The sequence below is a fragment of the Eurytemora carolleeae genome, unplaced genomic scaffold, assembly GCF_000591075.1.
Source record: "Eurytemora carolleeae unplaced genomic scaffold, Eaff_2.0 scaffold109, whole genome shotgun sequence".
NCBI classification, from domain to species: domain Eukaryota; kingdom Metazoa; phylum Arthropoda; class Copepoda; order Calanoida; family Temoridae; genus Eurytemora; species Eurytemora carolleeae.
Window position 1 is genome coordinate 402,233 of NW_019396229.1, and position 24,170 is coordinate 426,402.

At 36.0% G+C, this 24,170-nt stretch overlaps 1 protein-coding gene across 5 annotated transcripts in view; it reads left to right on the forward strand.

Moving 5' to 3' along the window:
- The window catches only part of LOC111698761 (uncharacterized), a 36,223-nt gene extending 15,176 nt beyond the window's left edge, over positions 1-21,047 (forward strand). For 4 of the 5 annotated variants that reach the window (XM_023469181.1, XM_023469180.1, XM_023469183.1 and 1 more), the window contains 10 exons: positions 293-405; positions 1,473-4,197; positions 6,237-14,034; positions 14,444-14,681; positions 15,302-15,400; positions 16,766-17,812; positions 18,165-18,290; positions 19,257-19,395; positions 20,089-20,210; positions 20,703-21,047. In XM_023469181.1, the coding sequence (XP_023324949.1) occupies positions 293-405; positions 1,473-4,197; positions 6,237-14,034; positions 14,444-14,681; positions 15,302-15,400; positions 16,766-17,812; positions 18,165-18,290; positions 19,257-19,395; positions 20,089-20,210; positions 20,703-20,855 (12,560 nt within the window). In that variant the 3' untranslated portion in view covers positions 20,856-21,047. Of the gene's footprint in view, positions 1-292; positions 406-1,472; positions 4,198-6,236; positions 14,035-14,440; positions 14,682-15,301; positions 15,401-16,765; positions 17,813-18,164; positions 18,291-19,256; positions 19,396-20,088; positions 20,211-20,702 lie in introns of all 5 variants that reach the window. The other variant, XM_023469182.1, reaches the window with a different exon arrangement.
- The last annotated feature ends 3,123 nt before the right edge of the window (positions 21,048-24,170 follow it).

Below are 24,170 nucleotides of genomic sequence, written 5' to 3' on the forward strand. Positions count from 1 at the left end.
CCAAGTGAAGACAATTTTATCGGTTCATTGCAGAAACCAAAACGGGCATGCATGATTCACTACGGTACCTTCTAAACCTTTATCTGTCCTAATTTGGTAGAAATTGTCGTTTTTCGAGCTTTAGTGTTTATTTCTGCTCCAAAAATCCGTAAGTCAGTCACATAGAGAAACACAGGGATATGAATTCTTGATCAGACTAAGGTTATAAGTCTACCGTTGTGAATTAAACATGCCTTTCTGTAAACGGAGAGTCATCTTACATCTCCTGTCCCTTTAATATATTATTAATCAGGCAAAATGTTCTGCGAAGAGTGTGGTTCTATTGAAGGGATGAATAAAGCTCAGTTTATAGATCACATGAATAAAGTTCACAGAACATTTTGGAAGCTCTATACAAGGATTCAGGTCTTGTAGTTAACATTATCGTTCTGGGGGAAGTTAATTCTTAAGATACAAAAAAAAAAGTTAAAAGCGAAAGTCGTCTTTAAATTAGAAACATTGCTGAGGGTTTTGTATTTGTAACATATTCACCTTTTAAAATAAGATATAAATATTTTCTGATATATAAATAGAAATATCCTTCGTAATCTAATTTAAGAAATCTAAAAACAAATTATCTTTCATTCTGCTTTTAAGTATGAAATTGTTATCTTGTTACTCCCAGTTGTAAGCCCATTTTAAACTTGAAATTCTTTAACAAAAATTTCTGATTAAAGATTACAAATTTTTTCATTATTAATTAAAGTTGCTTCTCAAGCCGTTCGATTCCATCCAATTTTTGTTTTTTTAATATTGTTCAAAATTGTTTGATTTTAAGGCAAAATGTGTGTTTTGTTTTTTAATATTGTTCAAAATTGTTTGATTTTAAGGCAAAATGTGTGTTTTGTTTTCTCTTTGAAAAACAATTATATTTGATCAGAAAGGAACTGAAGACTTGCCACAAATTCCAATTTTTAATCCCTTGCTATTTGAAATCCGGTGGTGAAAATTTTTTCGTATTTCAAATTCTGGCCATAGATCTTTCATAGTTTAAAGTTAATATCAAGGGTCTTATACATAAGGTTGCACAGATATAAGGCTTGACAAAGGACCTGAGTTTTTGCCTCAAGCTTAAATTTTTCAATCCAAATATCTTGGCAATGTGATGGCGTAAATTTCTAATATTTCAAACTTAGACAATGTTATATATTAAAATTCTTAATTTGAAATATCAAAGGTTTACGACATTGGTTTTCAAAGATATACTGAGTTTGTGCCAAAAACAGAGTTCTTTAGGATCGAGACAACTGTTCAGTACCTTTGTCAATTATATAAAACTGCAAAGAAGCCATCGTATTTTAAAAATGTATACAGAAAGAGCAACTCATTTTGGTTTGCTTTGTAAAAAAATCTAAAAATTCAAACAAAAAATTCAAATGTGATTGCTAGAACTCGAAATAATTTTAGTGTGGTATGCAAACTTTTTTTTCTAGGTCACGCCACAAAGTCTGAACTGCAAGCTCTGTTCTATCACGGTTTTCACACTAACAGCCTTCAAACATCATCTTGGCTGTCATTTCCCAGTTGAAATGAATTCTTGTGTTCGAATTGTTGGATCAGAGAAACACTGTCTTCTCTGTGAACGCCAGTTTGCCTCTGTACATGATAATTATGATATAGCTCGACATGTTGCTGTTAAACACAACTATCTGGAGAATCTGTATGCTGAAGAAGTCAAGTCTGGTGTGATGAATGCTGCTTCTAATGAGCTGTATTGCGAGCTGTGTGAATTCTCTACACTAAGAATGCCACATTTACTATTCCACATCACAGATTGCCATGTGAAACCAGTGAGCAAGAGCTTCTTTAATGAAAGCCAAACAACATGCACCACTTGTAAACTATCTTTGCCAAGTTTTGAAGAGTTCCTGTCGCATGTCGGGGAGGCAGAGGATAATTGCAACTATTCTCTATATTGTTACTTCAAGATTGTGGACGATATGTTTGGAGTGCAAACACACACACAGCTGTCATTTGATGACTATTATCAAAGAATCAGAAAATCTGGAAAGAAAACTGTGAGAAAATCCCCAGCCTTATTTCCTTCCGTGTTTATTAACCAAAAAGATTCAGTTGATTTTATCGAAGATCCGGTATCGAGCAAGATCACGCTAGAAATAAATTCATACGAAGGATATGTAACGGTCGAGTTTGAAAAAAAACTACCAATGAAAAGTTTTAAATCCTCGAAAAAGTTTGAGAACGAGGAACCGTCGTGTATATTCTGCCCACTTCATCGTGGACATTGGGAACCACCTGAAGGAGATTCCCGCGCAGTTAAAGATGCATTTCTTATTCATCTCGCCAATACTCACTTCAAGACGGAACTCATGAGAATGTTTGCTTGTTCCAACAGCAGTGGAGATTTTATCTGCTGCGGAGAAACCATGAACTTTCAGAACTTGATCGGACATATTAAAGAAGCGCACAGTGTGATAATGAACATGTACAAAGCTGTTGTACCGACTCAATTACCTAACACTACTTTTAACAACTTGGATCATGGTGATATTCCCCAGTATGTCAGTCACCTAATGCCCTGGTTACCTAAATCCTCCATGAACATAAAGAAAATCCACAATAGTACTGCTGGATTAAGCTGTAAACTATGCAACCAAAGGATCCTTGGTAATAAAATGGATTTGAACAAACATTATGTCCTAGCACACTTCCAGTTCCAAATGGAGACCAAGTACATCAGATCCCAGAAGGGTTCCCCCTACAGGTGCCCGGAGCCGAGTTGTGTCTTTGTAACCCGAAACAACACGACACAGAAGGAAGAACTTTTTATGCATCTAGCTAACAAGCACAATGTAATGGAGAGTTTTCTTACATATAGTCTAAACACTGTCAGAAAGGAAGCTGAACCTTCCTTGAAGTTTATCAAGCCTGGAGTTTCAATAAAGTTGGAACCTGAGAATCCATCTCTGTTCTCCACCACAACCTTCATTCATCCGCAACCATACCAGTGCCTTACCTGTCACAGAGATCTTAGCAGTGTTTTCAACCTTCTCCAGCACATGAAAACTTCAAGGCATGTTAACATAAGCTGGGCAATTAAATCCAACACATCATCTGCTGTTAAATCGGAGAAACCTAGCGGTCAGAGCATTGCTGGTCGCTGGTTCCAGAAACTTGATGTTAACTACCGCTGCAGTCCTTGTCTAAAGAAAGTCGGTTCAAGTTTGAGTGGAAGCAACTTCCAATCCCTTGAAGAGGTATTTGTTCACATCTGCTCCCTGCACAAGGATTACTTTGAGCAGAATTATACTAAGACTGTATTGAGTTTCTCTCTCTGTAAAATATGCAACGGATTCATTGATTTCCAGGGATTGGAAAGCGAGAAGGAAAAGAAAAAAGCAGAATTTGAGCACTACATTCTCCACACTCATCTCTTTATTCAGGAAATGGGGATCATGAAGAAGAAAATGACTCACTACATCTGCAGTCTCTGTAACTGCCTTCTGAAGAGTAAAGAATATTGTATCACCCATCTAAGATCTCAACACCGTGAGCAAATCCTTCAATCTTTCCGCGAGTTTGAAATTGGTGATTGTAATCCCGTGAAGCACTGCAGTGTGTGTAAGAAAGACGACATCAGCCTTGAGCACCTGTCTCTGCACAGCAGGAAAGTTTTGATGAGCATGGGACTTATTGAACCTGGAATTACTGATCATAAATCCTCTCGCGCATCATGCCGCTGTTGTGGTTTTGTTGCAAAAACCTGCTGTAAAATATTGGAACATTTTGCAACCGCTCACACTAAACTTTTTCTTTTTATCAGAGAAAAGTTTGATGCTCAGAATGAACCCATAGAGCAGAACATCGCCGTGAATGTGAATCCCTCCAGACCCAAGATGATCTCACTACTACCAAACCAGTCCAAGAGCCCCGGCCAAATATCATTGCTGAAGAACACAATGAGTGGAGATTCCAACAAGTTCCAGTATACCTGTGAACTGTGTCCAGGGAAAATCAGATTTGCGACCAATATACTCTCCCTGAAGAAGCATCTGATACAGGTTCACTTCTACACTGATATCCTTGATCATATCAACGAGGTTGGACGGACTAGAATCGTGTGCCCAGACTGTGGAGAATATCTTGCAGAGCAGACTGTTGATGTTCACTACTGGATTCATCATATTGTTGGGAAAGGTATGTTTCTTTTAAATTCATTTATGGAAAGGTAACTTTTTAGAGTTTAAGTAACAAACATTTTGTGACTAAATTAATGGCTGAACAAATCACAGGAATTGAGTCTTTGCCACAAACCAACGAGGTTATAGTATATAGATTGATGATGTACGCTAATCCTTTACTAGTTGTACAGGCAATGTCAAAAGGTCAATCTGTATATTACAGTACTCAGGGGTGATTTCTGAAAATATTTAAATAGAGAATTTGTTTTCCATGTAACTATTAGAATCCACTACTCTTTTATCGTATGCAGGTTCCATTTTCACAGGAAGGCGTACATTTACAGTCTTTTACAGCTAGAGCAATACTTCATCGTTAATAAACTGTTCTGATAAAACGGAGTAAAATTCAAGATACAAAATCTCCCCATGCAACTGTACTCCGAAAGCGTACTGCATTTTTGATGTTTGTACTGCATGAATATGCCATAATCTCTTAATATCCATTACCAGTAAACTATCCCAAGTGTACACTCAGGCTAATACGCAGGGAGAGGTAGCTAAGATCCAGCCCCCCTGCCAAAAAGTAAAAATTCCAAATACCAATATCTGTGTAACCTGTTGACGTAAACCTTTGATATTTTAAACTTTAATCATTTCATTCAACGGAATTCTTAGTATTAAATATCTAAGGCCTACGACATTTGGTTGCAAAGATTTAGGGATTAGAAAATCACAGTTTGTTGCAAAGATTAAATTCCTTTAACTAAAAGAATTTTTTTTTCATAAAAGATTGATACAAATCGTATATTTTGTTTTAATATAACTTTGCATTACTCCCTTTATTAAATATTTTCCACTTGAAACAAAAGTCACAAAAATAATGCTGAAAAAATAAGGTTTTTAGTGATATTATTCTGCAGAGATAATGATTACTTGGACGATGAAAATAAACCCCGGGTTTTTGTTTAAAACATTTGGTTGGGTACAACTTTCCGCATTTTGGAAATGAGAAAAGATTTTTCTAGATTCTAATTTTACTGAATTAAATGTTTTTGTTGTGCATAAGTACACACAGTGGGGGCTTAAGGGGGGAGAGGGGATATCCCCTTGGAAATATTACGGGGCAAATAGGAAAATCAGAAATCTTCTAGCCCTTTAATTTTGATTTCCAAGAATAGAGTCAAAAACTAAATTTTCTTAAAATCCAAAATATGTTAGCACATGTTCCCCCCTCCACCCCCAGCTTGTCATTGTTTGTCCATTCAAATGACCAAACGTTCTGTATAAAATTCCAGGAGAGAATATTCTTCTTTACATTTTCTTTAAATTTTTTTTTATTGAATATTCTTCTTTTTATTTTCTTTAAGTATTCTTCTTTTTATTCTTAAAATATTTTTCTTTTTATTCTTAAAATATTTTTCTTTTTATTTTTAAATATTCTTCTTTTTATTTTTTTAAATATTTTTCTTTTTATTCTTTAAATATTCTTCTTTTTTTCTTTGAATATTCTTTTCTTTAAATATTCTTCTTTTTTTTCTTTGAATATTCTTCTCTTTAAATATTCTTCTATTTATTTATTCAATAATCTCCCCCCCCCTCTGGAAAATATTGTAAGCCGCACCTGACTGTACACAGTACATACATAATTATAAAACAGTGCTAAGAATCTTGATTTTCAAAAAAACGGTTGAGGGACTAGAAAGGATTAAAAATATCAGCACGTTTGAAATGTTGTTAAAATTAAACAACAAACGCTTTATCTTACTCTAACTCAAAAGTAGTTGCTGATTGAAAATTTAAAACCTTTAACATAATACAGCTTCGAAGATTGGCATTGCTTTTGCAATTAATAAAGATAAAAAAAGCAAGCATGATTAACTCTGCATTTAATTTATTTTTCTAAGAAGGGTGTCCATTTTTTTTATTTTTAAGAATTTTTTTGTTACAATTACAGGAAAAAATTGGAGTTTTTTTTGGTCTTTAAACACTCCATTATCCTCTAGGGCATAGATTGTACAATTTAAATTCATAGAATGTATCTGTGTCCTGTTTCAGGTCTAGAGGTAGTAGAACCTCCGAAGGAGGAAGGAGGTTTCCTCATCTGTAATCTCTGTAGTAACAGGAGCAAGGATAAGGCAAACTACTACGCTCACATGTTCTTCATTCACAACCATGATGAGTCCAGAGAGGCAGTTAGGATCAGGGTGAAGGAGGAGCAGGAAAAGAGGAAATATGTTTTCTGTCCAGAAAAGGGATGCAAGACCAAGAACGAGGTGGAGAAGGATTCAGTGCTTCATTATGCTATAGATCATGGCTACCTGGAGGTATATTTGAAAACAACAAACCAACTTTACATTCTGAACAAAAAGGATAGCGTAGCTGAAACCAGCGTGAAAGTGGAGGATCAAAATATTTCTGAAAACGTTACTGAGACTAAAGAAGTATGGAAAACTGTTTTGAACTGTCCAATCTGTTTAAAACTATTTAAAGGAACCCAGTTTCAACGAGCTGCTCATTTTCTTGATCATTTCCGGCAGGATATCTACTTATACTTAAGAATGAAGTATAGAAAAGCAAACTCTTTAAGAGAGTGCTGTGGTATAATCTTCAATGATGATCCTACTTTCTTCATGCATTTTGGTGAACATCATAACCTCTTTGATCAGTTTATTAAGGAGAAGTGTAAACAAAGCCCAATGAACTTCAACAATGAGTTCACTAGATTTCTTGATAAACGATCTACATCAAGAGATCCAAGGGTTGCTCTACAGAAACCCAGTTCTACAGCTAGAAGTGTTCCGGTTCTTCAAGACACTAGTAATATGACATATGAAGAATCCAACTGCTTTTCCTTAGATCTGAACAAAATGCCTGTTAAACCTTCTCTGGTGAAAAAGAAACAGGATTGGAAGACCGAGAGAAATTGTGTCATTTGCACAGACAAGAAATTTCGCAAGGATGAAAGCAAGAGGTATCATTACATAGATCATTTTAAAGAAGACCTTGAAATTATCTGCAAGGAATATTTGGACAAGCAGGATCTACATGAAATGTTAATATGTCCCCTGTGTAATGTTCAGATTATCAAAGGAAATGATTCAAACAATTTAATGATCTTAAAATTCTTCTGCCACATAGGGTTTGTTCATGAAGTGGTGCCAAATCTTTTTCTTCAGGAATTCCGGTTTCAGGTCAAAATCAACTCAGCCACTGAACTGGAGAAATCTTTATCTGATAGGTTTTGGGCCATCAAAGCTGGTATCTGTATGATTTGTAAGAGCGATTTGAGTGGAGTGCCACGTTCAGAAAGACTGGATCACTATGCTAATCATTTCAAAACCCTACACAGCAAGTTTCCTCCATCACAGTCCTCATATGAATGCTACAAATGTGGGGTCAACCAGAAGAATCTTTTTGTTTACAAATTGCATTTACTGAATGATCATTTTACTAATTCACTTGCAAGAAACTTGAAAGTGAAACCTAACAAAGATTTTCAGTGCGGACATTGTCAAACAACTTCAACTTCTCCTATTGATATTGTAGTTCATCTCGTCAATGTGGAAATGATGCTTGATGTGCAGATTTTAGGGGACTTGGAAACACCCTCCTCGAACCTTGAATTTCCTGAAACTACTATTGAACCAGAGAAGAAATTTAAGGTTGAGCCAACTTTGAAAAAGGTTCCTGGGATCAGTGACCCTGTTGAGTGCAAAATTTGTCACAAGTTCATGAGGGATGAAGAGTTCTTTAGAAAGCATTTGTACAAGAAACACTTCACTGCACAGATAGATGACATGATTCCAATCTTTTTTGATGACTTCAATGATGATTCTTTACCCTCACATCAGTGCAAGTCTTGTCATCAATGGGTGATGTGGAAGAACATGGGAGTTCATATTGCTGATGCTCATGAGGATGTGAGAAAGATGTATCTAGAACTCATACCAAAACAGCCAGTTGAATCTAATGAACTGACAACTTTAGGAGAAGATGGAGAAGATGCAGAAAAAGAAGAAAAGGAGAGGAGAAGATTTTTGAAAAGCAAGAAAAAGACACAAGAACCTTTCACTCAGAACAGTCCATGCTACATGTTTGGTGATAAACTGCCACCATGCCATGAATGCAAGAAGATTCAACTGGGAGCAAATTATGCCCAAAGTGGAACTTGTTGCTGCTTTGAAGGTTTTAGAAAAATAAGATATCTGGAGGATGGAAGACTCATTATAGTAGGATACCTGGATCCTGTAATTGATCCTAAGCCAACTGATCGTGAAATCTGGGACCCTAAGCCTGAGACTGTTCTGGATAATGAAATGAGCTTGGAAGAAGCATTCTTCATTGTGAAAAAAGTTGGAGACCTTTTATGTGACATCATTGTTGATGAAAAGTTGATGAAGGATGAGTTTGTTAAAGCTAATAGAACAGTTGTTTGGAAGCGTCCACATATTGGTGTCAGAGAGATGTGTGATGTCTGTAGCACATCCATATACAACCTTCACTTTACCTGCTCAAGGTGTGGAGTTCTTGTCTGCTGCGATTGTTTCCTCGCAAGGAAGAAAGGAACCAAGTATAAGAGTATTAATGTGATGGCTAAACCATCTAGATCACGAAGATTTAGACCTGGACTTGACATGAACCTATGGCCTCTCTGTTTAAACAATCAAATACATGATATTGATAAGTTGTGCATGACACAGATGTCTCCTGAAAATGTGCCAGAATCTCTTGTGTCAGCTATCCATGAAATAAGAAAATTCTACAACCTCAAATTAGACTGCAAGTGTTGTAACACTCCCAAGTCACTGCTTAAATTCCAAAATAGCTCAGAAACTGCGGAATCTTCTTCTCTTCAATTATTTACTCACTGTCCTGAGTGCAATATATCATTTGCAAATCTTAATCTAAACTGTATTCGTGTTCATTTAGTTCATCACTTGAAGAATTCATTTATAGAGGAGGAAAGCACTATCTGCCAAGAGTGTAATATTGATCTAGGAAACCTTAATAATGCTCTTGCTCACCAAGCATTACTTCATAGAGTTGTTGATATTCACTATGAAACTGTTTTTATTTCTGAAGAGTCAAGAAGACAGGATGAAGTTTCTCTAGAGATTGATGAGCATGATGTTTGTCAGGTTTGTGTTCAAAACATTTCCCAGCTTGACAAAGCAAAAAAACGAACTCACTATATTTACCATCTAGCTGAAATCCTTTTAAATAACACTAAAGCTCTTCCTCCTTTTTGCTGTGAAGAGTGCACTCATCAGGAGTTCAACAGAAGCCGTCTGATGGTTCATGTAGGTGTTTATCACAAAAAGTTGGATTCATGTCTCAAACAGTACCTAACAGAGGAAAGCAATACAAGTATGAATACACTGAACAGCTGGCTAGACATTCCCAATTGTTTGTATTGTAATGAGAAGCATGAGGCTTTGACTCCCTCACAAAAACGAAACCATTACATAACTGTTCATCTTAAGGAAGCACTAGAAAACGAGATTAACAAGAAGAATGGCAATCTTCTTCAAAAGAATCCTCCATACCGGTGCAGGATGAAAGGATGTCAGTTTGTGGTTGATTCTAGTAACGCTAAAGCCAGATTTCTTTCGCATATGGGAGCCACCCACAGGATGGTAGATCTTTTTTTGATGGATGCCACCAAAACTATGGTTCAACCTGAATCCACCGAAACCAATGCAGATCTTTTTGCTACGTTTTCTGGTAAATGTCAAATGTGTGATGAGGAGCTAGATTCTAGTGGTTCAGAATCTGCTGTAAAAGCAGCTAAAGCTCACTATCATATCCACTTCAAGAACAGCATTGAAGAGAAATATGAGGATTTATTTCTGGAAAGTCGTTTTCCTCTATTTTGTCCATTTGAAGGATGTGAATTCAATACCTCGGATCTTGATTCTGATCAGTTTGGACACCATAAAAAGAAACTGGTCAAACATCTTGGATCATTTCATGATCTCTTCAAGAATTTTGTTACACAAGGTATGGAAGGTAGAATAAGAAAGAATTATGAAATGTCAGATAGGTTCTCTCAAGATACCAATTGCAAGATCTGCTTTCTACCCTTACCTGTGGAATACACTAAGAAAACTATTCACTTCTTTGAACATTTCAAGCAAGTAATGGGGAAGGATTATGAGAAGGAGATCATGGGTGATGGTGTTTCACTGAAATGCCCTTTCTGCGATGCTGGTTCACATTTGAAAATCAAAGAAGAATCTTTCCAAGAGATTTGTATTCATATTGGCGTCAATCATGGAGTTTTTGATCAAAAGTTGGAAGAATATTCTCAATCTTTGGATTACAACAGTGAATCCAAATGTCGGATTTGTTCACAGGATTTTCATCATGCTTTAGCTAAAGCAACTTCACTGAAGAAACATTATGCAGAACATTTTGCTGAAGTAATTGAGAATGAGTTTCCACAAATATCCTCCGGTGTTTGTCCTATCTGCAATAAGAAGATCATAATTAAAGATCATCTCATCATTCACATAGGAACAAAACATGGTTATTTTTGTCGTCTTATTGATAAACACCACTGGAAAGAGGAGGAAGAAGATATTGCTGATGATATCAATAAGGATCCTGAGAGAGCAGTTTCAGATGAGATGCTTGTAAGTGAATATTTGTGTATCATATGTGGTTTTAAAGTAAAAGGTGATGCTAAGGAAAAAAAAGTGTTAGTCCTGATGGGGTCTCATGTGATTTCTCATATTGTGCATTTAATCCCTGGATACTCAGGTAGGAAGTGCCAGGATTGTGGCCAGGTTAGTAAGAACAGAGCTGAGTTCCACTCTCACCTTATCTCTCATACATCCAACATGAACATTCTTCAAGCTCTGTTTTCACAATCCCGCCAGGTGGAAGGTGATGTTACTAAATTCTTCCAGGTCTGCATTCCTGAATATGAGCATCCTACTTACAATTGTATTAATGAGATAAGTTTAGATGTTGAGTCTGAAGATACACAAATTCAGGAAACTAACTCTGTTCCTTTCCATGCTACTCTTGCATCCTGCTTTAAATGCAAATGTAACTTTACATCTGTTGATAGTCTTGCAGTGAAACTCCATTTAGTTCGACATTTTATCAAATGTGTTGCAGAAACTTTACCTTTAACTTCTCCATTCCAATGTCCAACTTGCAGATTAAACTTTTCCAACAGATTTTCTCTTCTCATACACTGTGGATTTGCACATGATACTGTGGACAAACTGGCCAAGGAAGCTTTTGATTCTGAAGTAACACTCCCTGATAAGTTGGAGGAGCGAGCAAGCAAGGAGAGTATTAATAGGTACACTTTACCTATTAAGGCTAACAGATACAAAAGCACTTGTCTCCTCTGTGGAACAGATGATGTAAGATTAGCATCTTTGGATAGAATCAATCAAGAAGAAGAAGGAAACCAGGGTCAAATTCTCATTAATGGACTAGGATATCATCTGCTTAAAATGCATCTTTGGGAATACTTTCCTCATCTCTACTCCCCTGTCAAGGAATGCTTTGAGTGTAATGAAACTTTTTCCAATAATGACAACCTAGCTCATCACTTTGTTAAGGTTCACTCAGACAAGGTATTGGTTGTGCTGAACAAGATCTTGTATGGACCATCCACTCCTGATCAGAACTTGGTATACTCAGACTTGTTTGTTGGGTTTGAAAATGAAGGATTTACTGACTTTATCAGTCTGGACAAGACGATAGTCACAAGTGTAGGCATTGTTAGAGATACAGAAGTTTGCCAAGAAACAGTTTTAGAGGCAGATACTGCATGTAAACCTGCTCAAGCTGTAATGCCAGATGAATCTAAGACCCTAATTTCATTGAGAAACCTCAAGGAATGTCACATTTTAGAGGATAACTGGTTCTGTGATATCTGTGGTATGAATTTTAGTTCTCCTGATCCCACATTAAACTGCTACAACTGGAATGTTCATATAGTTTGTCACCTACAAGAGAAACTAGATACTATCATTGGTAAAAGAACAGGTTGTGAGACTTGTAGTTTGAGAGATATGGACAAACCATCTTTCAGACTACATTTAGCTTTTGTACATGGAGAAGCACAGGCAGAATTATACTCCCAAGTCTCTATGAACACGCCCTCACTTTCTTCCCTGGAAATGAAAATTAAGAAGAATACAGAAGAAAAGAAGTCATTGAAGCGGAAAATTGATCTCATTCCTGAACTTTCCCCCAAGAGGAAAAAATCTGAAGATAAATCCAAAAATTTCATAAAATCTGTGAAATGTGACATTTGCAATATTAACATCTCTTTGAAGAAGGAAGCAGACCATGTGATGAAACATGTTGCAGATGATCTAAGGAAAGGACTGAAAAGTTCCACAGAATGTTCAAAATGTGATCAAACATTTGCAGATATGAATGAACTTATTCATCATGTAGGGATTTTCCACAATCATGCAATGTCAATCTACAAAAGGTTTGAGTATCGCATGCTTGCTGGTAAGAAGAAGCTGTTTTTTGAACAACTTGCTAAGAAAATTCCACCTGAGTGTTATCTTTGTGGACTAAAGTTCTCAAAGGGCCAAGAACACCTTGCTCCTCCAAATTATTGGAAACATTTACTGACAGAGCATGCTGATTTATTTAAGTTTCTAAAAACTCCCCAATGCAACTTGTGTCAAATTCAAATAGTAGATGTGAAGTCCTCATATGCCATTTTAAGTCACTATTTTGTTGAGCATGAGGAAGAGGTAAACCAGATAATGATGTTTGATCCTGTGGAAGAATGGAAAACTCTTGGTAGAAACACATGTGAGCTCTGTCCATCAAACCCAACTTTTTCCTCCCCTTTTGGCAAAAGAAGACATCTTGCTGAAAAACATTTTATAAAGATTCTCTCTGACAAAATATTGGTGATTGACAAGGAATATTTATGTCCAAGCTTGGGATGCAATTACAAATCTGCATTATCAGATGCAAGTGTACATCTAGGGATTATCCATAAAGAGGTTGATCAACATCTAGCATCCAAAATCATAAGTGAAAGAAATCCAGAGAAGGTAGACAAACAGGGAGTTATGTGCGTTCTCTGTTCAGAACCTGTAGAAAACACAGAAATATTTTCTCATCTGATTTCACATTTCTTCGCCGGGTTGATGGTAGACAACCTCTTTAAAACCAGTTGTGCTGATTGCAAGCTTAATCTGTACACCACACAGAACAGTAGTGTGTATGGTCAGCTTCTAAATCATATTGGAGAAAAGCATTTCAGCTCAATCAGCAGAAAATTTCTTGAACCTGCAGTCAAGAAAATGATTGGAAGTCCTCTCCGCAATCTAGAATTCCAGAACAAAATGGTTAGGATGTTAATGAGTAAAGATTGCATTTACTGCAACCAATGTCTGTCCCCTGATCCAATCAGTCATATTCAGCAGCATCATATTATTTCTTTTGATTCTCAAATCCCTGATTCAGAGCCGCATCAGTGTGATCTTTGTGACGGGTTCCCATGTTTTCAATCTTACCAAGAGCTTAAAGCCCACAATGCCAAAGAACACTATTCCAAGATAGATATTTATGGAGATCTCAGTTTGCTAATATCTCCCCAAATAATTAATGAGAAGCGATCAATTATGCAGATCAAACCGCTGACATCCTCGACAAAACGAAAGCATGAACTTGATCCTGAACATGAAGAAAAGAAACGTGGAAGAATTGAATGTCTTGTAGAAGGTTGTGAAGGGTTTAATGTTGGACAATATTATCAACACATGACAGAACACTACCAGGAGAGCGTGGCAAGAGATTTGAACCTGGAGATGGAATCTCAAAACCAGAGTAACAGGGTTCCTTTAGCGTGTCCCAGGAATGTTTTACTTTATTTGAATTTTTGTGCATCCTTCATGTCTTTTTTTAAAGTTTGAAGTGTGGGATTAATGAATTTTTTGCTTTATGAAAAAAAATTTACCCCTTCTAGTAGCATTTATAAAAGTTTTTGGACTTGCTGGATATCTTGAAAAAAGTTTTGAAAGAAAATAATTTAAATGGATAGAATTTGTAATATGGGTAAAAATTCAATTCAGAGGCGTTGATCACGAATAGAAAATATGATTTTGGATTCTATGAAAATCCTCATCAATTTCATGCTTCATTCCCAAATGGCACATATTTTTCTTGAAATTGGCACATATTTTTCTTGAAATTTTGGATAAATTCTTTTGAGTGGAATAAGTTTTTTTTTCAAATGTTTTAGTTTTAAAGTGCAAACATTTTAGGTGTATTTTCGTTGGGGAAACTACAAAAGAACTTATTGAACACTTTGGGGAGTATCATCGAGTAACAGAACTCTATGTCAAGCTTGCCCAGGGTTGGATACCAGAGCAGGTTCTAGTGGATCCAGATCAAAAGCCTGGTCTTCTCCCAGCTCAGGGTAGAGTCTGCAGCATATGCGGCCAGGTCAAGATGGCTGGACTCTCAGATCATTGGATGGCCCATGTACAATTGAACCTTCAGGTATTTAGATTTTAGTTTATTTAAATTAGATGAAGAATTTCTCGAAGTATAAATAAAATATGTATTAAGATCATTATTTTATTGAAATCAAATATTATAATAATCAGTAGGCTAGCTTCCACATAAAAAGTGGCCTTTTAATTCACATGAGTACCCTTTAACACTTTAACTGATCAATGGAAGATGCCGTCGCTGTTCTAACTTGAAACATGTTTAATTCCGCCAATCTCTTCATTGTTTCTGCAGCATAATTCTTCAATTAATTTTTACAGAAAACCCACAATTGAAAATAATCATGTTACTTTAATTCTTTATCAAACAAAGGTTTAAAGGGTACCGTTGAGAACTTGTGAATCATACATGTCACTTTATAAATTATAAATACACTCTCTTTGAATAAATCAGAATTAAAGGAGGAAGAAATAATTCTTTTAATATTCGAGTTTTCTTTTCCTTATATCTTTGCAACCTGAAGTTGTAGACATTTGAAATTTTACAGAACTCTGCTAGATGAAACAGTCAAAGATTAAAATATCAACGGTTTACACAATCAGGTTGAAAATATATAGGAAGGTTAGGAATGAGTTGAGTTATATTTAGATAAATATTACATGTTCTAGGGATTACCAACCCACCAGCCGTATATATGTGGAATATGTTTATATGAGTCAGGATCAAGATTAGGGATTATTCGGCACACGGCACAGTTTCATCCTCAGGTAGAATTGTTTCCTCGGCACACGGCACAGTTTCATCCTCAGGTAGAATTGTATATTCGGCACACTGCACAGTTTCATCCTCAGGTAGAATTGTTTCCTCGGCACACTGCACAGTTTCATCCTCAGGTAGAATTGTATATTGGGCACACGGCACAGTTTCATCCTCAGGTAGAATTGTATATTCGGCACACTGCACAGTTTCATCCTCAGGTAGAATTGTATATTGGGCACACGCCACAGTTTAGTCCTCAGGTAGAATTGTATATTGGGCACACACCACAGTTTCATCCTCAGGTAGAATTGTATATTCGGCACACAGCCCAGTTTCATCCTCAGGTAGAATTGTATATTGGGCACACGCCACAGTTTCATCCTCAGGTATATTCGGCACACGGCACAGTTTCATCCTCAGGTAGAATTTGTTTTAAAAATATTAATATTTGGTAATCTAAATCTTAAAAAATCTGCCAGTCTTGAAAAAAGCCATTCTAGGTAATTAAACTGGGGAAAGTTGATGATTTTATGAGAGGGCATGTTTATTCCCTAATTAAGCAATAGGGGTTCGTTTAAGGCAATAGATGGGTCAATCCGCTAAAAAATCCAGAGATGATTTCAAGGATGTACGAAGATTGGAAGATTTAAGTCACAAATACATTGCATAAGAAATTTGTTGAAGTGTTCTATACTATAAAATCAGAGTTATCTGTGTGTGAAGTAAGGGTGATTAATTTGTCACTTTTTTTTAAATTAGCTTAGCGGCCACCAGAGGTTGCTGCGTTTTCACTTAAGAAAAATATTGGACTAAAAAAAATCAAAATCGTCCATATGGTTACGAATTGAAGATTTAATATCGGAGAAATCACTGTTAAGGTCCCCAAAAAAAATATTTTCAAAAATTTCATGCTACAAATCATTTTCTCGAAAATCTAATGCTGAATTCAAATCTGAAAAGCACTTAAAAAATGAAAATGAATGAGTTAGAGCTGGAAAACACGCCAAAATCATCAAAAAAAAAAAAATGATTTTTGCGCATTTATATGGCTATAACTTCTTAGATTTTTAATATTTTTAATAGCGCTTTTCAGATTAAAATTAAGCATAAAATTTCCAAGAAATAACACGAAATTTTTTCAAAATATCTTTTTTCAGCGTTAAAGTAATTCCTTCGAAATTAAATCGTCAATTCGCAACCGTATGGACGATTTTGAAATTTTAACGAAACAACCCCCGTTGGGCGGTTGGCTTAATTCCAATATTGATCACCCTTAAATTGTGTAGTAATTATCAGATATTTTGTAATATTGTGGCTTTAATTTTACGAATGCCTTAAGCAATCTTTGTTTAGTATGATTTGATTTGATTTAGGCATTGACAAGTCAGGACAGAATCTGGAAACCCCGGTCTTCTCGACAAGTTGAACCTGGGGAACAGAATCCAAACCTAACCCTGTTCCAGGTGAAAGCCAAGTACAAGGAGACCCAACCCTGCAGTTCTCCACCCAGCCTGGAGTTCAATAATCTAATGAAAACGGAGATACGAAGTTCTCTTGCTCTACCTTTGTCTGATATATCTGTAGTAGACTCTGATACTGATTCAGATAAAGAAGAAAATAAATGTTTGCGTATATCTGACCATTTAGAAAATATAGTCTCCGAGGACAGGACTCCTTCAGGTGTGAGCAATGACAACCCGTCTGAAGATTGTATTGATGAACCTGGTCTAACCACCTTGTATCCTCGTAAGATACAAACTAACCAGGAGGCTGCCAGGATATCCGTCCAGGCTCGGCACGCCTGGCTCTGTGATGGACGACTGCTCCATCTATATGACGCGATATCTCCGCACAATATTCACCTGTTCAAACATCAGTGGTCTAGGGGTCAACCAGTAATCATTAGTAACAGTGATCAAAATCTCAATAAACGGCTCTGGTCGCCCAAATCCTTTATGCGGGATTTTGAGGATAAAAGTTCTGATTTAATCAATACTTTGACGGGTAGAACGGTTCCTAAGCAGCCCCTGAAGTGGTTCTGGAGTGGGTTCAGCAGTGTATCCCAGAGATTAGTAGATGAAGATGGAACCCCTATGCTGCTTAAACTTAAGGACTGGCCACCGGACGGTGATATTGCTGAGAATTTACCGAAAAGATATGAAGATCTAATTAAAAACTTCCCTATTCCATCCTATACCCTGAGAGAGGGTAAACTTAACCTGGCATCCTATATGCCAGACTGGTTTCTGAAACCCGAGCTGGGACCCAAGATGTACATAGCGTACGGGAATGCGTTGTACAGTGCACGAGCAAGTACAAATCTGCACCTGGATATGAGTGATGCTGTAAACCTGCTGGTTTATGTTGGTCTACCTGATGATTGTGATCCCAAGGAGAATATTCAGTGTGTATTAGAACAGGTTAGATAAATATCTTATTCATAACTTTGTATTATTTACACAATACACACTAATAATCAGATTAGGTATTAAACCTAAAACAGTTTTTAGGGGGAGAAAAACAAAGATCAATGTGTTAAAAAAAGTTTAGATTTTTTTTTGACAAATTGAAATGTTTTTCCTGTTAAGCTATTGCCCTGGAAAAAATCTTATTTTAAAAGGTTTACTGCAAATACTTAAAGAAAATTCAGATAAAAAAGTCGCTTGAAATATCAAAACAAGGTTTGATTTATCATTTTCTTCCACTATGGATTTTTGCGAACACGACCTTTAAAAATGTTTTTGAAAAATCCTTTAGTTTTGATTTGATTAGGTTGATGAAGCTGGATGTGATCTGATCATGAAACGAAGGATAAGAAGCGAGGGTTTACTCCCTGGAGCAATCTGGCATATTTTCCATCCTGGAGACACAAACAAGATCAGAGACTTCCTAGTCAAGGTAGGACTGAAGATAAAACACTTAAAGGGGCTGCTGTTGTAATCTCATGTGACCCTTAAGCAAAAGATGGCGTGCCCGATTCACAATGATATTTGATCTTTTATATGATAAATACGGTGTTAATTCTCAACAGTGCTTAGGATTCAAATCCGTTGGATCCGCAGCATCTGTGGGACTGAGTCTTTTTAGCTGTATGCTTTTAGTTAAAGTATTTATTCAAACATTTTGGATTCCTGGATTCGGATCCGCAAAATAGGTGGATCCACGGATCCGAATCCTAAGGGTAGTAAATCAACCAAAAATTATAAAGGTTATTCTTAAATTCTTAAATGAATGTTCATGACATGAGCTGGATCCGGATTTGGATCCATTTTTTCCAGTGAGGATCCAGAATCCGGATCCTCGTCAAAATTAAATGGATCCTAAGCACTGATTCTCAGCAAGAAACCCACAAGTCACGTTTAAAAAGAAATCCAAATTGAAAATGATCTACCTTTATGTTTCGGGTATGCCCTTTTAAAACGTAGGGTCACTTAAAATAAAACCAATTTGTAATATGGTAGAAAACTATATAAAGCTAGATAACGGTCATTATTAGATAGTCTTGATCAATCTTTGTTTTAACTTTGTACATCAAACAAGCTCAGTCATCACTATAGTTTAAGTAGAAGTAAATATTTCTATATACTGTTGAAGCGCCGATATAAGGATTTATCTCTTATTGGATAATGAGCTAGATAGAAAGATAAATGTTACCGCCATGCAGTTTCTATTGGTTCAGAATAGACACCAAACACATGGCTGAACCCTGATTGGATCAGGCGCTAATGGACCGGCATACTAGAGTGGTCAAATGATTTAAAGTCTTAATTTTTCAAACAGAAAGGTTACCAATACAAATTGTGTTAAAACGGATTGTAATTGTCGTTTAGTCCAGCGTAGGGTGTTAAAACAAGTTGTATCTAGGTTGCCCTAGAGAAGGGTAAGAAGCTGGATCCCCACGATGATCCAATCCATGATCAGAGTACATACCTGGATTCTAAACTAAGGATGCGTCTATACAAGGAGTACGGAGTACATGGTTACACTATCATTCAATGTGCAGGTATATTCATAGTTTATAAACAATTAATTGAGGTTTTGATAGAACCAAACAATGTAAACTCCTAGTAGTTGTGAAAGACTTTTAACGTTTAACATCAGGGACTATGCAAGATCATGCTATCTGGCATTATAGAATAAAACGTAACTTCAGCGATTTAACTCGATAATTAGTGTAAAAACTTTTAAATAACGGGTTAACTCCTTAAATCGCATAAAGTTGTTTATTCCTGGCATTATTGAGGTATCCAGATCCTGCCTTAGGGGTTATCCGTCATTGGGTAAGGTAACCACTAGCCAGCTAGCCAGATAAACCAGATTTAAGACAAAAAAGGTTTTGCCTCAAATCTATGTACATACTTTGCTTGTCTGTCTGTCTGTCTGTTTGTACCTAATAAACGTCTAAACGGCTGAACCGATCGGGCCCAAATTTTGTGTTGGATCTCACATAACCCCAGGAAAGGTTTATGGATGATTAAAATTTGAAAAATTAGCCTCCAACAAAATTTGATTTTAATTAAATTTTGAAAATACACGACATTTTTTTTATAAAATTCGCGAACTTTTTGTATATTGTTTTACAGTGTATACAAAAAGAAAATAAATGTTCACAATTGAAAAAGAAGATGGGCGCGAAGCCCCCTCAATGCCTAGTTCTTCAATATTTCTATTAGAACCTACAGAATTCCTATATTAGGTGATACCGTGTTTATCCCAGCTGGAGCCTGTCATCAGGTTCGGAACCTTCACAACTGTATCAAGATTGCGGAGGATTTTGTTTCTCCGGAGTTAGCAAACAACTGCTTGCATCTTACTCAGGTTGGGGTTTAAATCAGACAGGGACCTGGGACCAACGGGGTGCCCGCGTGTAGTTATGCGGAAATTGTAAAACCCCCATTATAGTAAACCTATTCTAAGAAATAATCGGATTTTGAATTTTATAATGGATGATCATGCACCCCATATCGTGGCAACATGGTGGATAATAAATAAAGGGTCATTCCTAAACATAACGGGCTCCCTCCAGAAATGACCCTCTCCGATTTGACTGAAATTTTTTACATAGGTTAATGTTTGGAAGAAAAAACTTGTTTCATTTTCTAATTTTTTTTTTTTGGGGGGGGGGTTAAAGCTAGAAATAAAAATTGCAAAAAATTTTTTTAAAATGTAATTTGAGAAAAAATTATTTTGGAAATTGTCTTTTTTTTTGTTTTAAACAAAAAGTTCAAATTTTTAACTAACTAAAATATCAGCATTAAAGTCCAGAAAAAATTATATAATTATTTGAATTTCTGATAAATGTTTGTATAGGAATTCCGGCATCTGACTGAACATCATACTAATCATGAAGATAAACTCCAAATCAAGAATATTATCTATCACAGTGTCAAGAACGCTGTGGCTAGGATAAATAAACAAATGGATGAGGACAAGAAGAAAACAAACAAGGAGGAGAGAAATTGATTGAGGAGGAGGAGAAAACAAATGAGGAGGAGGAGTATACATAGGAGGAGAGGAAAAAACGAATGATGAGGAGAAGTCCTAATATCGTGAGTGTAGAACATGTCAAATTATTGTATTGTATCGCATACTAAGATATTTTTGTCATGAAAGCAGTTTCATATTTGATGCAACCAAATATATTATTGAACATAATTTATCATCTTCATAGTCTGTACTAAATCCATCCTTGTTCAGTTTCTTTTATCTTTTTCTTGTGGAAAAAGAAGTTTAATCATCTAATGTTTTCTTAATATTTTTAACATATCTCTGTCATAGCTGACCTGAACCTGAAGTGAGTTTAAGTAAAATAATCCAGAAATCTAAAAACATATTTGGGTGTTCAGGTCTCCTGATGTTCAGATCAATTCAGATCAATACAGAGTACTCATGGTTTCTAACCCTTCTGAGAGGGAGGGGAGGAAGGCCAACCACAACAATTTCTCGTCCGAGCCACCCCGAAATCCTCTTCCTTTCAATATTATTTTTTTAGTGTCTAATCCTTTTTTAAGAAATAGTTTTATCTTAAAGAATTGGAAACTTTTTAACACAAAATATTCGAAGGACTAGGATTCCAAGGTAGCAAGGATGAGAAAATGAGGCTCAGTAACATTTTGCCTAGTACAAGTTCGCCTAGTACATGTTCGCCTAGTTCAAGTTCGCCTAGACAACATTTTGCCTAGACACAGTTTGCCTAGACAACATTTCGCCTAGATAACATTTTGCCTAGATAACATTAGAGAGTAATTTTCGCCTAGATTAAGATTCTTCAAATTATATTTAACCAGTTTTTGGAACAAAAAAAATACGCAATTTTTACTGTAAAAATTTCACAATTATCGTTTTGGGTACTACTATTCACAGACTTGGATTGAAAAACGGGGTGGGAGGAGAGCACTGTTCCCGCCCTGTCTTTGGAACCAGTACAGCACAGTTTTAGAGGATGGAATGGAAGCAAACAATATGCTGGAATCCTTTAATCGTACCTGAAATTTATTGTCTGGGTACATTTCAAATGTTTGGCACATTCAGGACCAGTTTGTCAAACAAGATGCTGATGCAAGACAAGCATTTCTTTCTAATTCAGTTGGCCAGGATATGGCTGATAATACAGGCAGAAAGCAGAGAGCCAAGGATGCAAAACAGATGGTAGAAGCTTTTGCTACAATGCCTAAAACTGATTATCTGAAAATGCTGGCTCATGATCTCCAGCGAGCTAGTGCCCTTTAAGAAAAAATTTGTAAACATTATTATAATACATTTTTTGCTTTTAATTGAATTTCTTGAGAAAAAAGAGGAACTTTAGAAATTTTTGAATAAAAATTAGTTTATTTATCAAGGCGAAAATTACCTTTTAATGTTATCTAGGCAAACTGTGTCTCGGCAAAATGGTATCTAGGCAAAAAGTTAGTAGGCGAACATGTACTAGGCGAAATGTTACTGAGCCGAAAATGAGAAGAATGGGGCTCGGACGAAAAATTGTTGTGGCCGACGTTCCTCCCCTCGTTGGATATCTATTGGATCTTAAACCGACCTTTTTTGAAATATTATCAACTCCTTTTTGGTAGCCATATAGGCCATTTCTTGCAGGGGTAGACACAGGATTTCCAAATAGGAACAAAAGAAGTAGAGGTATTTTAATACTGGCCCAGGATAACCGAGTGAAACGTAGTGAGCGAGGCGGGAGGTTGCAAGGTGGGCAGAGCCCCCCATAGTAGATAATTTTTGTAGTTTTGGTAGGAAAACTAGTAATTTTACCTTAAATTTTATGTTGTGTAGATTATTTTTATTTTATTTTTCAACATAAACAAGTTTAGCTTGAACTGAATGTTACAGTGAAAATTCGATTTTCCTTGAATTTGGTGTTAATTATGGTACACAGAAAATTGTCATAGCTTTTATCTCAAATTTTACAATGTTGGATGACACTAAATGTTAATTATTTTGATATTACTACTCACGTTCACTGATTTTGAATTATCTGGACAAAAGGTTGAAACTAAGGCAATTTAAGTTTCTGCAAAACTCAAGGAATTGAATTTTTTACTGGAACATATTGTTTATTGTTTTGTTACTATATTGTATCATGTATGTCTGACAGTCTGTTTATCGACATATGCGAAAGAACAACAAACCAGTTCGATCAGAAAATCCTCAGGATATTTTTCAAAAAGGTTTTATTTGGTTGGTTACACTCTATACAGAATGATAATAATTTTTCAAGAGAAGATTATGCCAAACAACTTATTTAAAGGGGGGTGCACATTCGCCTTTGCACCCCCCCCTTTTAGAAGAAAGGGGGGTGCACATGACCACTTGTACTCCTCCCTGGATACGCGCCTGGGAAAGGCATATTATAATATTTTTCCTATCTGACGCATGCAGTCATGTTCCGGTGTCACGTAAGATATGGCCAGGTGTGATGCCTGGAGAGAACTCGTACCTGCAGCAAACTCTGGTTATGCTACGCGGCAAAGCGCAAGATTCTTTAAACATAAACAAACACTTGAATTTATGGAACGGATTTGTTTAGTCTTTTAGTTTTAAAAAACCTCAATTCTATCAGTATAGAAAAAAATGTTCAATTGACGACCCCCCCCATTTGTGGACATTGTACCTCTAGAAGCGCGCACTATAGTACATTTAAGCTATGTTTTTATTTATATGTATAAAATCTTATAAGGGTCAAAAAGTGTTTTCTAGGACAGACCCCAGTGATGTTATGCGTCAAAACGATGGATCAATTGCAGAAAATTAGCCGTAAACTCAAATAAATTAAATTATTCTTGTTTGTTTACATTTCAAGAAACTTCCGCTTTGCCGGCGTGCATAACAGAGTTCGCTGCAGGTACGAGTTCTCTGCAGGCATGACACCGGCCTTAATCCTTAATCAACATTGCAATATTGTTCCTAATTTACATGCGTATAACTTTCCTAGTATTTTTTTTATTCCTTAACTTGCTTTATGTTCCTTTTATTGACTATTGTTCCAAATTCATATACAACATGAATGACGTTTCTTACATAATGCGCATATGTGTATGATTTTTGTTTGTTTCTTAATAAACCTGTAGGATGTTCCTTCATGTACTGATGATTATTTCATGTTTTACGAATTACGTTCCTAGTTTTTTTTTTATTTTTTCCCCCTAATTCCTAGTTCTTCTATTTTTATTCCTAACTTTATTAATTGATGCCAACTTTGAACTAAAAAAGGCAGCTGCATGGTTTCAGGCAAACCGTTTAACATTAAATGTCTCTAAAACAAAGTTTATGATA